The sequence below is a fragment of the Myotis yumanensis genome, unplaced genomic scaffold (genome assembly GCF_028538775.1).
Source record: "Myotis yumanensis isolate MYYU_CA2020_CCGP unplaced genomic scaffold, mMyoYum1.0.hap1 SCAF_2, whole genome shotgun sequence".
In the NCBI taxonomy this organism is placed as follows: Eukaryota; Metazoa; Chordata; class Mammalia; order Chiroptera; family Vespertilionidae; genus Myotis; species Myotis yumanensis.
The window spans coordinates 88,344,285-88,359,694 of NW_027223753.1; the positions used below are offsets into that span (position 1 = coordinate 88,344,285).

General features: G+C 39.1%; 1 protein-coding gene across 4 annotated transcripts in view; it reads left to right on the top strand.

Moving 5' to 3' along the window:
* BLOC1S5 (biogenesis of lysosomal organelles complex 1 subunit 5) overlaps positions 1-15,410 on the top strand; it is a 181,649-nt gene that overhangs the window by 7,231 nt on the left and 159,008 nt on the right. For 2 of the 4 annotated variants that reach the window (XR_011470274.1, XM_070405765.1), the window contains exon 3: positions 13,988-14,117. The exons of the other annotated variants lie outside the window; for them this stretch is intronic. Coding sequence is in view for 1 of the 2 variants with exons in the window: in XM_070405765.1 (XP_070261866.1) it covers positions 13,988-14,117 (130 nt within the window). In the remaining variant the exon portion in view is untranslated. The remainder of the gene's footprint in view (positions 1-13,987; positions 14,118-15,410) is intronic. 4 annotated transcript variants of the gene reach the window in all.

A 15,410-nucleotide genomic window follows, 5' to 3' on the forward strand; every position in this document is an offset into this window, starting at 1 on the left:
CTCTAGTTTTAAAATTTCTGATTTCTGTTCACGGTTCATAAAACCTACAAAGTTTTAATAGTAATAGTAAAAACTCTTTAAGAGTTATTACTATTAATGTAAGGAGCACAAGACTAGGTGGTAGGTGACTTGGGCTCAAGTTCTGTGACCTACTCTGGCATATTTAATGTCTGTTGATCTCAGTTTTTTCCATCTATGCAGTGAGATATAGTGAAAAAAAGGTTTTAAAGACTGATTGGTCTAGATTTTCCAGGCCCATTTTTTATATTTTTTTCTCAGTTGGGGCATCAGCACCCACCCAAAGCACTCAAGTTAAGACATGAGAATTATCCTTAGCTATTCTCTTACCTTTAGGGCCTGTATTTAGTGAACACGTCTTCTGGATGCTACCTCATAAATTTCTAACCCTTCTGACTTGTGTGCCTGCTTTATCAACCCAGTAAAATCCTATCTTTACCTTCTTGCCAGAGTGCTCTGACATAACCCTTTTATAATGTTTGTCATCTATAGGATAAAGTCAGGCATCATTCTGTGACCTGTTCCCTACTTTTCTGACTTAACCATCTGCCAACCCACCTTGTGTGCTATGTTCCAGCAATACTAATACACCAACCCGCCATCCTATTTCATATTACTACTAGAGTCCCGGTGCACAGAATTCGTGCAGGGGAGGGGGCGAGTCCCTCAGCCCAGTCTGTGCCCTCTCCAATCTGGGACCCCTCCCCTCTCACAATTCAGGACTGCTGGCTCCCAACAACTTGCTTGCCTGCCTGCCCTTGCCCCTAACCGCTTCTGCCTACCAGCCTGATCACCCCCTAACCACCCCCCTGCCAGCCTGATCGACGCCTAACTGCTCCCCTGCTGGCCCGATTGCCTCTAACTGCCCTCCCCTGCAGGCCTGGTCGCTCCCAACTGCCCTCCCCTGCCAGCCTGATTGCCCCTAACTGCCCTCCCCTGCCGGCCTTGTCTCTCCCAACTGCCCTCTCCTGCAGGCCTGGTCACCCCTAACTGCCCTCCCCTGCAGGCCTGGTTCCTCCCAACTGCCCTCCTCTGCAGGCCTAGTTCTCCCCAACTGTCCTCCCCTTCAGGGCTGGGTCCCCCACCAACTGCCCTCCCCTGCAGGCCTGGTTCTCCCCAACTGCCCTCCCCTACCAGCCATCTTGTGTGTTGGAGTGATGGTCAATTTGCATATTACCTCTTTATTAGATAGGCTTGGTTTTTACATATATAATTGGTTCATTGTGCATTAAATTAACATCTCAAGCTACTTTTGGATAGATGGTAAATGGTGTTACACAAACAATTTTGTGATTCTGGGTAAGTTGAGATTTATTTTCAAATGAGACTCCAACTAAGCAGGAAGTCTAAACCTGCCAAAGGAGAAAACCTTTTCATAAACCATTTATCACTACAAAAAGCCTGTGGTACAGAGAAATAACAATTGAGAGACAACGCTGCAGCATTAGATACCATTTCTGAGTTCAATAGACTCTGTTACTCAAAATCTGCATATATCTACCTCAAAGAGTTGTTGTGAAGATTAAAGGGGTGTGTATGTGCAAGCACACACATGTCTGTATGTGTGTGTTTTGGAATACTGCCTGGTACCTAGGCATAGCTGTTAGCTCTCTTCATCATTATTGTTGTAGGATAACAATAATGTAGAAAACTCAGAAAATTACCCAGAGATTATTACCTTATCATCCTATCTAATAAAGAGGTGATATGCAAATTGACCATCACTCCAACACAAGATGGCCACCCCCATATGGTCAAAGATGGCCAGCAGGGGAGGGCAGTTGGGGGTGATCAGGCCAGCAGGGGAGAGCAGTTGGGGGGGACCCAGGCCTGCAGGGGAGGGCAGTTGGGGGGAACCAGGCCTGCAGGGGAGGGTAGTTAGGGGCAACCAGGCTGGCAGGGGAGGGCAGTTAGGGGCAATCGGGCCAGCAGGGGAGCAGTTAGGCGTCAATCAGGCTGGCAGGGGAGTGGTTAGGGGGTGATCAGGCTGGTAGGCAGAAGCGGTTAGGGGCAATCAAGCCTGGATTGTGAGAGGGATCTCAGATTGGAGAGGGTGCAGGCTGGGCTTAGGGACACCCCGCCCCCCCATGCACGAATTTAGTTCACTGGGCCTCTAGTACCATATAAAAATTATTACCAATTCTTTAGTGAGATTAAATAAGAATAAAGTAGTGAGAGTAAAGCATGGCTGTGTTCTCTGCTCAGTCTCTCAAAGCTGTGATCAAGGTGTTGGCCAGACTTTGTTCTTATTTGGGGTTCTGGGTTCTCTTCCTAATTCACATGATTGTGGCAGAACTCACTTCTCTGCTATGGTGGAATGAGGTTTCCCTGCTTGCTATCAGCCAGGGCCCCTCTGAGCTACTAGAAGCCACTCACATTCCTTGCTACTTAGCCCCTTCCACCTTCAAAGCTGTCAATGGAATCTTCATCAGATGGAATCCCTGTCGTACTTCCCAAGAGGAGTCCAGTCCCTATTAAAGACTTGCCTGATTTAAGTTAGGCCCATTGAGGATAACTTCCCTTTTTTAAAGTCAATTGATTGGGACCTAAAATATATCTGCAGAGTATCTTCAGAGCAGCACCTAGACTAGGGTTTGTGTGCATAACTGAGAGAAGGTGTGTGTACACTAGGGATGGGGTCTCAGGGGCCATCTTAGAATTCTGCCTACCATAAACTCTCATAAATATTTGATAGTTTTCTTGTTATCTACTTATTACCTGTCTTCCTTCATTAGAGTATAGGCACGATGAGAATAAGGACCTATTGTTTTTATTTTCTGTTGTATTCAGAATGCCTAAAATAATGCCTGCTGCATTGTAGATGCTTAATATGATTCAAAAGAACAAGTAGCAGAACTTGGACTAAAACTTGGGTTTTTGACATTCAGTGATATCATAAATCATCTTTTTCATATGTCATCCTTTTTTGCCAGTATGGTTAAATACTAAATAGTTATTTAAAAAATTTTAGATATATCTTTAAAGATATACTTTCTATGTATATTTTTAATATTTTTTGTTGATTTTAGAGAGAGGAAGGGAGAGAGAAAGAGAGAAATATCTATTTGTTGTTCCACTTATTTATGCATTCATTGGTTGCTTCTTGTATGTGCCCTAACTGGTGATCAAACCTGAAACCTTAGTGTATCGGTAACTGACTGAACTATCCAGCCAGAGAGATCTACTTTATACTAAAAGAAGCGTAGAGTTTTGGCGTAATGGTGAATTCTCTAATTCAGTTCCCTCACTGGCTGAATTATCCCTAGAATACAGGTGTCATACTTTAAATAATGTAGATGTTTTCTATGAAATGAGTCTTGAATGGAGACGAAAGAAGTGTTACATTTATGCTGCTGAGTATGCTGTATTCAAGAGCTCACTTCCTGTTGAAGTCAATACCTCTTTTAACTAGAATGGAACATAGTTGCCAGGAGTATGTCTAAAAGGAGAGGAATTATAGTCGGTCCTCTGTATCCGTGGGTTCTGCATCTGCACATTGAAAATATTCAGGAAAAAAGTTAAGTTGTTGGTGTGTATTATATAGTTAGGCCTATGATGGTTGTGTCGGTACTGATTATGTACAGACTTTTTTTATTGTCATTATTCCCTAAACAATGCAGTATAACAACTATTTATAAAGCACTTACATTGTGTTATGTATTTATTATAAGTAATCTAGAGATGGTATAAAGCAGTGGTTCCCCCCTGGAAATTAATTTTTTTTTAAATTTTAATAGCAATTAAACAGAAAGATATATGTATTAATATTTCTACCTTTCTCGTAAAATATAGTATAGAAAGATGTAAATTAGAAACATTGAAGTTTGAAATTATGAAACTATTTATTGAACTCAGAATAGAAAGGTAATACAAAAAAAGTTAATTAAAACAAATGCACCTGTGGCCATCACCACCCCCCTTGTTCACTGCAGCGCCCACCAGGGGGCGGTAGCGCCCACTTTGGGAATCACTGGTATAAAGTATTTGGAAGGATGTGCTTAGGTTATTAGGTTATATGCAAATACTATGCCATTTCATGGAAGGGACTTGAGCGTTCTTGCATTTTGGTATCTGCAGGGGTTCCTGGAACCAGTCCTTCACTATACCAAGGAACAGCTGTATCTACACTCTGCATTGTTAAGCCCTCTAAGATCTTTTTGGAGAAGAAGCTGTGTTAAAGAGTAGAAAAAACATGGGCCTTGGAGCTTAACATAGCTAAGATGTGGAAACAGCCCAAGTGCTCATCAGTAGATGAGTAGATAAAAAAGCTGTGGTACATGTACACCTTAGAATACTTTGTAGCTATTAAAAAGATGGATCTCTTACACTTTGAAACAGCATAGAGAAACCTGGAGAATATTATGCTAAGCAAGATAATCCAGTCAGAGAAAGAAAGTATCACATGATCTCTCATTCATGTGGAATTTAATGAACAAAACAAACCGATCAACAAAATAGATCCAGAGACATAGAAGCATAGAACAGACTGATGAATCTCAGAGGGAAGGTGGGTAGGGAGAGATTAACCAAAGAACTTATATGTATATATGCATAACCCATGGACACAGACAATGGTGTGGTTAAGTCTGGGGAGGAGGGTGTAGATGTGAGGTGGAGGGATCAATGGGGAAAGAAAAGGGGACATATGTAATACTTCAACAATAAAGATAATTTTTTTTTAAAGAGTAGAAAAAACATGGGCTTTGGAGCTTGACATATCTGAGTCCAAGTCCTGGCACTCTTCTTACTAGTTATGATTAGTTGCTTTACTGAGGCTTAGTTTCCTTATTTAAAAAATGGGAACAATAATGTATACTGCAGAAGTTTTATGAGGATTAAATGGAACATCATTTTTAAAAATCCCTGGTATATAGGTATTAGACAAATGTTGGTAACTTATTAAGAGAAAATGGTAGCAAGTACAATCAAATAAACATGTATTAATTCAGAATTTATAATAATTTTTATGAATTTGGGTTCAATGTTTGATGTCTTAGGAAAAATAGGGATTTGCTAAGCAAGTGACATAAGCATTACCTGAGGAATTTGTTTATTAAAAAATAAAATTTCACCCTGGGTATGATAGATACAAGGCTATAGAAATGTTTTAAAGCCCTTATTTTGTGTGAGACAGAATGTCAGAAACTAATACTATATTGGAAAATAAGATAGACACAGACCCATCCTTCATGAAGCAAGGCATTCTTTTTCTCTTTTTAAAATATTTTTATTGAATTTTAGAGAGAGAGAGGAAGGGAGAGGGAGAAGGAGAAAGAGAAACATTGACATGAGAGCAAAACATCAATCAGCTGCCTCCTTCATACACCCTACACCAGGGATTGAGCCTGCAACCCGGGCATGTGCCCTGACTGAGGAATCAAACCAGCAACCTTTCAGTGCATGGGTCGACACCCAACCAACTGAGCCATACTGGCTAGGGAGCAAGGCATTCATATATTGTCCTTGAAGAATGGTCTCTGGAGGGCTCAAAAATATTTTGTCAGCTAAGTTTGAGCCATTATCTTCAACTAAATATATTTTCTTTTCTTGAAATGTATCTGATCCAATCTTTTCACCCAGTGACCTCCCCAGTTGGTCTTCCTGAGGTTTAGTGTAGCATGGAAACTTTACATATCAGGCTCTGCTACCTTTATGTCTATTATATTCCTAACACTTTCCTTAAATTAATAAAGAAAAGCTAAAAACACTGTAAAGACTTTAGAGTTAAAAAGATATCTGCATTGTTTATAGTTTTCTTCTATCTTGGTTCAGACAATAACATCTTCTAATTAGTCCATGTGGTCTTCAGAGAGGAATGGTGAAGCAGAGCTAGTTGTCAGTACTTCCTAGAAGTTTTGTCTGCTTTTTTACCATTTAAATGTAGTTCACTTTAAGAAAAACTGGCTAGTATTTAAAACTGAAGTTGTTTATAGTTTATATAATTTAAAAAAGGTAATGCACATGGCAACAATCATCTTTTTCTTTATAAAATTGTATTTCTAAAAGAAGGGAATAAGTGCCACATGGTGGCAGCATTACTTAAAGTATTGAAGTTCTATTATAATATTTTATGCTTTCTTTTTGTGTTTGCTAGTATTTCTGGGCAATTGACTCTCTTTCTCCCAACTTTATACAAATCTTTTCTTTTTATTCCAGTGAGTATTTTGAACAGAGATCCCAGTGGGGCCCTCTCAGTGAGCATCAGTTTGATAGTGTCTGTGGGTAGAGACATTATCTTCTGCACCTTTGTCTTTCTAGCCACAAGGAGCTGTCATGGCCTCTCTCACATAGAACAGAGGAGAGATCCATTTAGTCAATACTTATGAAGTGCTTGCTATGGGGTGTGTAGTCCTGTACAAGTTTCTTATTTTTAGCAAACTTTATTCTTTGAATGCTTTATTGAATAGTTATTGAATACATAAGTATATCGGTAAGGGATGTATTTAGTTAACAGTAACAGGCACCTGAAAAATAGTAGCTTTAACAAGTGCTTATTTTTCTCTCACACTACCCAGAGCGTAGGGCTGTTATGGTGGCTCTATGATGTCAGCTCTCTTCCTGATTTTTTTCCTTCTATCTCCCTGAGGTGTTGCTCTTATGCTTATGTTTACAAGGTGGCTGTGGAGCTCCAACCCTCACATCTGCATTTCATGTAGCAAAAAGAAAGGCAGGTGGAAAACATCTAGCAGTCTCTGTTATAGGTACATTTGCCACTCCAAATAATATTCGATGTTGCTAGAAAGAAAGGAGAGGAGAATGGACCCAGGACTATCTGTCACACTAGATATGTAAAAATCAGAAACAGTCTCTACCTGCAGAAGTTTACAATCTAGGGACAAGAAAGACATATAAACAAAGAGACTTAATGGTGAAAGTATGATGATAAAATAGGCGCAAAGTACTTGAGATCACCGAGGAGGAAACAACTCCCAAAAGAGCTGGGAGGGAATTTTTCATAAAGGGGGTTATGTTTGAGCTGAGAAAGAAAAACAGATACTATCCTGATAGGAAAAAAATGGATGATTAAAATTAGAGGCAAACATATTTTCAAATAAGTATAGTTATTTATTTATTTATTTATTTATTTAATATATTTTATTGATTTTTTACAGAGTGGAAGGGAGAGAGATAGAGAGTTAGAAACATCGATGAGAGAGAAACATCGATCAGCTGCCTCCTGCACATCTCCTACTGGGGATGTGCCCGCAACCCAGGTACATGCCCTTGACCGGAATCGAACCTGGGACTTTTCAGTCTGCAGGCCGACGCTCTATCCACTGAGCCAAACCGGCTTCGGTTAAGTATAGTTATTTATAGGAGTTGGGAGGGATTGTGTTGATGCATTTGAATATGGATTGAATTGATCAAGAGAAAATCCCTTAAAAGGCAGGACAGACTAGAATTTCACTTGACATCCTAACCTCTCATATTTAGTTAGATTATTAGAGTAACTGTCATATTATGAAATATCAGTATGAGGTCTCTCCCATATACCTTGTAATAAATATATATGTATACAATATGGTTTTGAATCTTGAAGATTAATCCATTTTGTAATTGAAAGAAAATTTAAAATTATTTCTCATTTCCTCTCTAATATTATCAAATTAAATTGTTAATATATATATTATAGTAACTGTACTAATCTATATATATAAAGGCCTAAGCGACCGAATGATGGAACAGTCACTATGAAGTGCACTGACCACCAGGGGGCAGTCAACTTGGACAGATGAAAAGAGAAATAGGCGATTAAATCTATGAAAGATTGCAAGCAGGTGGGGCTGAGCTGCAGTTCGCATTGGGAGGCTGGGTCATCAGCCCAAATTCCGCCACTCCCCAGGTACCACTCTAGAGGTGCGGCACCCCTGACCCCTGTCAACCCTTCCGGCCATGTCCTCCCCAGGCAGCCGGGACTGAGGGATGGAGGGAGGGAAAAAAAAGACCACAAACTCCGTCCTTAGCACCTGCCTCCTCCTATCAGACCAGAGCCACCCCAGGACTTGCAGGAGGGTGCACAAAGTAGGCGGTCTCGCCGTGCAGCTGCCATGACTCCCCACTCCGCCCTGGGAGCCCCTCACTTCTCCGAGCCTCAGTCTGCACCCCAAGTGAGGCCGTGGGAGCTCTGCCCTAGGGACCCACTTCTCCATAGCTGGGTGTGGCAGACCAGGAGCTGTGAGGGGCAGTGGTGGAAGATGGAGGCAGATGCTCAGCTGACTGGGATGAGTGGGGCCGGATGAGCAGGAGTGGCTCCTCCCCGGCCACCTGTCACTTCTCGCACTACTACATCCCTCAGGGGATGTTGGATGCCCATTTCAGCCCGATCCCCGCAGGCCACACCAAGGGACCCCACCAGTGCACGAATCCGTGCACCAGGCCTCTAGTATTATTAGTAACTAGAGGCCTAGTGCATGAAATTCGTGCACTTGGTGGGGGTGAGGGGGTTCCCCTCAGCCCTGCCTGCACCCTCTCACAGCCCGGGAGCCCTCGGGGGATGCCTTAGTGCTGCCGTGGGGGTGGGAGGGGGCTCCAGGGTGCTCAGTCCCGATTGGCCGGACCCCAGCAGCAAGCTGACTTACCATTTGGAGTGTCTGCCCCCTGGTGGTCAGTGCACGTCATAGCAACTGGTCGACCATTGACTGCCCCCTGGTGGTCAGTGCACATCATAGTGAGCGGTTGAGTGGCCTTAGCATATCATTAGTACATTACACTTTGATTGCTTGAACAGACGACCGGACACTTAGGCTTTTATTATATAGGATTATAAACATTTTAAAGAGCTTAGTTGCCAGGCACTGTTTGAAGCATTATGTGAGCACTTGCTATTACTTTCAACCTAAGAAAAATAAACTATATGAAAAATTTCAGGGTATTTTACATTGGAAACCAGATGCTGAGCTTTGTTTTGAGAATTTTTGCCCCAGAAATAAAATGAATATATAAATAAGATGATGTTATAGTTTTCCTTTTGTAATAGGTGTCAGTAGAATCAGTATAAAAAAGCATCTACCAGATGCTAAGTTTAAGGGCAGAGACTATTTCTGACACCCTGTTTCATGTAACATTATCATTGGGTCTATTTGTTGTATCATTTAATTATTATCATTAACAGGCTATTAGAGAGGTGACACTACAAATTCACTTGCTACAATGTGTGACTGCTAAGTTGCCTGCTACCAGAAATAACTCTTTCAATAACTCTTTAAATAAAGTGGTTCTTAACTTTAGGAGGTCATGGACTCCTTGGAGAATTTTCCCTCCAAGAAAAATAGAAAGAGGACATGTACATTCAATTTGAGTGCAATTTCAAGCGGGTTCTAGAACCCCAATCCCAACCGTGGACCCCAGGATAAGACTTATACTCTGAATGGAGCTGAAGAGTTCCCCTCTCTGTTCATTGATGTCTTTCTATTTGAATTGAGAGACCATTCTTTTGTATAAACAAAATCATGAGAACAAAAATGCCAGCTTTTCTAAACACTAGAACAAATAGACCACATAAAGATTATATATATTATGTGTGTGTTTATGAATGACTCATAAAGTGAGATAAGAAAATTCTGTTATTCTTTTTAGGAAGAAAAGAATTAAAATACACATATGTACACATACATGTTTATATACATTTTATATATGCATGTGTGTATATGTACACATATATGTTAATGGATGTGTGTGGATATATATCCTTATATTTAAAACAATGGTGGAATAAAAAAATTTAAAGAATTACCTAAAGAGAGAGTGATAGAGGGAATAGGATGTAAAGGATAGGGATAGAAGCTAGAGGGAGAGAGAGAATTTTGGAGCCATGTAAATATTTTACATAATTAAAAGAAAGTTAAATTTTAATGAGTAATTCTCTCCATATCAACTAAAAAATGTAAAAAAGCAAACCTATGTTTATAGATTTTGGTATTGCCATGCAGAGAGAAATTATCCTAAGTAACTTTAAAACACAGTAATTTGACTACATTCCTAGAGGAATCTCCCTTCACAACAACAACAACAAAAATAACCCCAAAACAAAAAAAACTGTTTTCAGTAATCATTTTGTTGATGCTAGTATTAGTATTATTTGTTTAAATTGGTAATAAAGCAAATGAGTAATTATATTGGTGACTTGAGAACTGGAAAGAGATGAGGCAGAGGAGAGTAATTAAAAACCCTGTAGTCCTGAATTTAAGTTTGACTAATGAGTGAGAACTTAAAAAGTTTCCTTTCTTTTTAAAAAATAGTTATCTCCTAGCCTTGTCCACTGAAAGTTCTAGAAATAATGACCAAGCCAGTAGAGTGAACACCACTAGTGCTCAGTCTCCAAATACTATTTGTAAATACTAGTGGTATTTAGAGACCTACTGATTCCAAGTCTGAGCCAGGAAGTGTACAGATGAGCCTGGAGCATCAGGCCATACCAGAAGTAAAGAAACTACTAAAAAACATTCAAGTTATGTCTAAAGCAGAGGTGGGGCACGTCCAGCCCATGGGCTGCATAAGGCCCAGGAAATCATTTGGTCCAGCCCTGCCAAGGCACTAGGGGTGAGTTAATTAAATGTTTGATCAAATATAGCAGGCTAATTTTTAAGTTGATAATTTTCTATGGCCCGCAAATGATATTATAAATATCCAAATAGCCTTTGGCAGAAAAAAGGTTCCCTACCCCTGGTCTAAAGCATTCCAGAACCAACTTGAATAGGCTCCCACTAGACAAAGGACAATTTAACCACCAATAAGGAGAAATACTGTAATAGATGAAAAAATTCATTTTTAAATTTTTGAGTTACAGGAATATGTAAAAACAAACAAAAACCTTTACAGAATACTAGGGAACCAAATAATTGTTTTAGGGATATGATCAGGTGTTTTATTTTGCCTTTCATATAATGAACAATCTTCAGAGTAGCCAAATAGTCGGTGAGGGGAAATTTTTCATTTTGGAGGTATTCCTGCGGATAAATGAAGACAGAATGCTAGCAATGTCCTCTCGAAAGTACACAACCAACCTCTGAAATGTTCTTTATAAAAAAACCCTGAATCTGATCAAGCCTCTAGTTCTAACTACTAATTTACAGGAAAGAGAAGAGACAAAGGAACATGTTCAATTACACCATGGGGATTCATTCAGCAGAAAAACAGACTGTGGGAAACTGCAGAATAAATGACTCACTTTTTTCCCGAACAAATTGCAAAGGGAAAAAAAATGATGGAGGACAAATCTATAGATTAAAGAAGATTTAAGAAACATATTAACCAATTGCAATGTAAGAATCTTCAATTTTGTTTTAAACTGGAGGATAAAAAGAACATTTATGGGTTAATTGAGGGAACGCTACCTTGATTTGTGTGGTTTTTAAAAAGTATATTTTTATTGATTTCACATAGAAAGGGAGGGAGAGAGAGAGAAACATCAATGGTGAGAGAGAATCATTGATCAGTTGCCTCCTGCACATCCCCTACTGGGGATTGAGCCCCCAACCGAGAATCAAACATGACCTCCTGATTCATAGGTCAATGCTCAACCACTGAGCCATGCCGCCTGGGCACTACCTTGATTTTTAATAATATTAAAGATTTGTTGAGTGTGAGAGAGGTGGTCTTATTGTATCTGTTTTTTAAGAGGAGTTTTTGTCTTTTAAAGGTAGATGTTGACATATTTATAGTTGAAATGATACATTGTCCGGGATCTGCTTCAAAAGAATACAGGATTGAGTAGGGAGATGTATGGAGTGCTATAGAAGGAACCAATGCAGCCATGAGTTGAGAATTTTTGAAGCTTGTTGATAGGAATATGAGGATTCATTGTTTTATTTTCCCAACTTTTGTATAAATTTTAAATTTTTTACTATGGGAAAATTAAGAGTAAAAATCTGACCACAGCTGCTCCAAAATAATGACTTAAAACAAAACAAAAACCTGGTAACATAACTAACTTTTTATTTCCTTTTGATCAAGTTTACCACCTTTCTTTTTTAAAATAAATGTTTATTTTGTATTGATTTTAGATTTAGAGTAAAATTGTTAAGATAGTACAGAGAGTTCTTGTTTACCCTTTCCTCATTTTCTCTCTATTAATGTCTTATACTACCATGCTACATTGGTAAAACCTAAGAAACCGACATTGGTACGTTACTACTAACTAAACACCAGACTGGATTTCACCAGTTTTTCCATTACAGTCCTCTCTCTGTCCAGGATCTAATTCAGGGTACCACTTTAGCATTTAATTGTCGTGTCTCTCTAGTCTTTTCTGGTTTGTGACAGTTACTTAGTCTTTCCTTGTTTTTCATAATCTTGATAGTCTTGAGTACTGGCCAGTATCCTGTAAAATGTCCCCCAATCTGGGTTTGTCTGATTGTTTTTTTTAAGATTAGACTAGGGTTGTGAATTTTGGGAAGAGTACCACAGAAGTAAATAGCTCTTGTCATCACATTGCATCAGAGGATGCTATCACCATGACATCACTAATGATATCAACTGTCATTGTTTCCACTGTCAAGTTACTATTTTTCCCTTTCCCTGCTCTGTTCTTTAGAAGCAAGTCACTAAGTCTAGCCTACCCTCAAGTGGGGAATATTAAGACCCTCCCCGCTCCCCACAGTGCAGTGACTCACCAGAACTCAAGTACATAGCATATGGTTGTTCTGGGGGCTCAGTGTTATTATGGCAAAGGAATACAGAGCAAAGTCATCAAAGTGAACAAGTGCACGGGGAGGAGTCTGGGTGAAACTAGGCAGAAGCTTCCAAGAGTGCTAGGGATCACACGATATGTTCTTCATTCCTTAGCAGTGAGCTGTGACAACACGTGTGGAATGTTATCCATCAGGAAAACTTGCTTTAGCCTAGGAGTCCAGGGTTTTTACTGGGGACTGGTCAGGTAGGCAGTCTCTGCCTAGTGCAGCCGTGGGCAAACTACGGCCCGCGGGCCGGATCAGACCCGTTTGAAATGAATAAAACTAAAAAAAAAAAGACCGTACCCTTTTATGTAATGATGTTTACTTTGAATTTATATTAGTTCACACAAACACTCCATCCATGCTTTTGTTCCGGCCCTCCAGTCCAGTTTAAGAACCCATTGTGGCCCTCGAGTCAAAAAGTTTGCCCACCCCTGGCCTAGTGTGTATCAAATTCCAGACTCCCAGAAGGAAAGTGGTGTTTTATCATTTATAGAAAGTTTTATACCAGTGAAAGGAACTATTTACTGGTCAAGTTCCCAGCCCACAGCCAAAGGCCAATCTTGCAAGCAGACCTTTCTAAGGATAGTAATCTTAGGCCTTCAGTGTTAGCTCTTTTCTGCACAGGGAAGTATCCTCATACTACCTTTACTTCATACTTTTACTTGAGAAAAATGGAATCAGGTAAAAAATAGAGAGTGTAAATAAGATGGTAAGAATGAAAAAAAATGTAAAATCAAATCAAGGGCATCTAATATATTTTTTTGCTGTACAGAATGAAATATGTCATAATTTAGGCCTCATTTTTTTGTTCTTTATTTCTCATGCCCATTTAAAAATATATATATCTTTATTTATTTCAGAGAGGGAGAAAAAGATAGAAACTTCAATGATGAGAGAGAATCATTAATCGGCTGTCTCCTGAACAACCCACACTGGGGATCAAGCCCACAACTCAGGCATATGCCCTGACCTGGAACCAAACCATGACCTCCTGGTTCATAGGTCGATGCTCAACCACTGAGCCACGCCGGCTGGGCTCTCATGTCCATTTTAAAATATTGCTATAAAAGTTATTACTCATATTGCAACTTTTCAACTTTTGAAGCATTTCATAATAATAAAAAAATGTCTCCAGATTGTGTGTCATCTCATTTATTGCCAAATAATTAGAAGAAGGCCTTGTAAATTTTAGTAATAAGTAATAACATAACAACCAAAACCTGGGTGGAAATCCCAGAAAGTAATTACTAAGATTTAAACACAATATGTACTAGTCACTTTTTTTTTTTTGATAGGAAAAACGTGGTCTTCGAGAAATGCGAGTTCTTGAGAATTTGAAGAATATGATCCATGAAACAAATGAACATACTCTTCCCAAATGTAGAGAAACAATGCAAGACAACTTAAACCAAGTTCTCCAGAGATGTAAGCCAGCTATTTTCTTATGTTGCTTTATTTCACATCTATGCCAAAAAGTATCTTTTTGGGTATTTGGTGGGAGTTAGAGAGGATAGAGATAGATGGCCTATCTCAGAGGAAATGCTTATCTAGTGACTAATGTGTATTGCCATTGATGTTGTGAGCCTTAATCTCCAAAGTGAGATGTGTGCGTCTGCAGTGCACAAGATTATTTATCCTTTTAGGATGTGAGAAAATTGAAACATTTTTTACCTTAAAAAATTTACCCATTAGAAAAAGTTTGATAACCAAGATTTAGGATCTGAAATAAGATGTTTTCAAAAAGGATATTAGAGTGTGTTTTTTAACTTAAAAAAATAATCCTGTTATAATATTAGTATTTTATTATTTTCATTAAGCAAAATATTTTACTTTGAAGACATAGTTAATCAAAAGAACATTTATTAAACATGTCAAATCATAGCATAAAAGGAGTTTTATTAATAATTGATTTTAATATTAGAAGTATATCAGAAATACAAGGCTGCTCCTTGCATCTATATTGACACTATTCAGCTTGTCCCAAGGATAATGCTGGTAAGTAATGATGGATTACTGAAGTGCCAAATAAAATGTCTTTCAGGCAGGGAGTAGGGAGAGAAAACTGGCCAGTGAAGGAAAGCAGCTAAGAGACCTTGGCTAGTAATTGAGTTAAGTCTTTATGTGCAAGTCCAAGTTAGTCTTGTGTACTCTGATGTTAAAAGGAGATTGGAGAGGAAAAATCCCCTAAGGTCACGTTTGGTTTCTTTGAGGGGAGCAACAAGAAGTCTAAAATTAACCTCAGACTTTTGCATTTTACTACAGACTTGCCCTTGTTTGTTCACGCTGTCACTTCCTTAACCTTGACAAACATTCTAGACATTATGCTAAAAATAAAACTAAAATTATTATTAATAAGAATGCTTATGTATGCATTTGAACTCTGCCTGTAACTTGCCTTGTCTACATTTTGAGAATATAAAAATAAATTAGGTAAAACTTGGTAAAAATCTATAAACAGTTATTTGACTTGCTTCATTCTTGGACTAAAGTTATTTCTGATGTGAGGACTGGCCTCTTAAAAGTAGAGTCTTCAGCCTAGTTGGTGTGGCTCAGTGGTTGAGCATCGACCTATGAACCAGGAGGTCACGGTTCAATTCCCCGTCAGTAGGGGGCCTGCCGGAGGCAGCCAGTCAATGATTCTCATCATTGATGTTTCTATCTTTCTCTCCCTCTCCCTTCCTCTCTAAAATATACATATATATATATAACATACATATA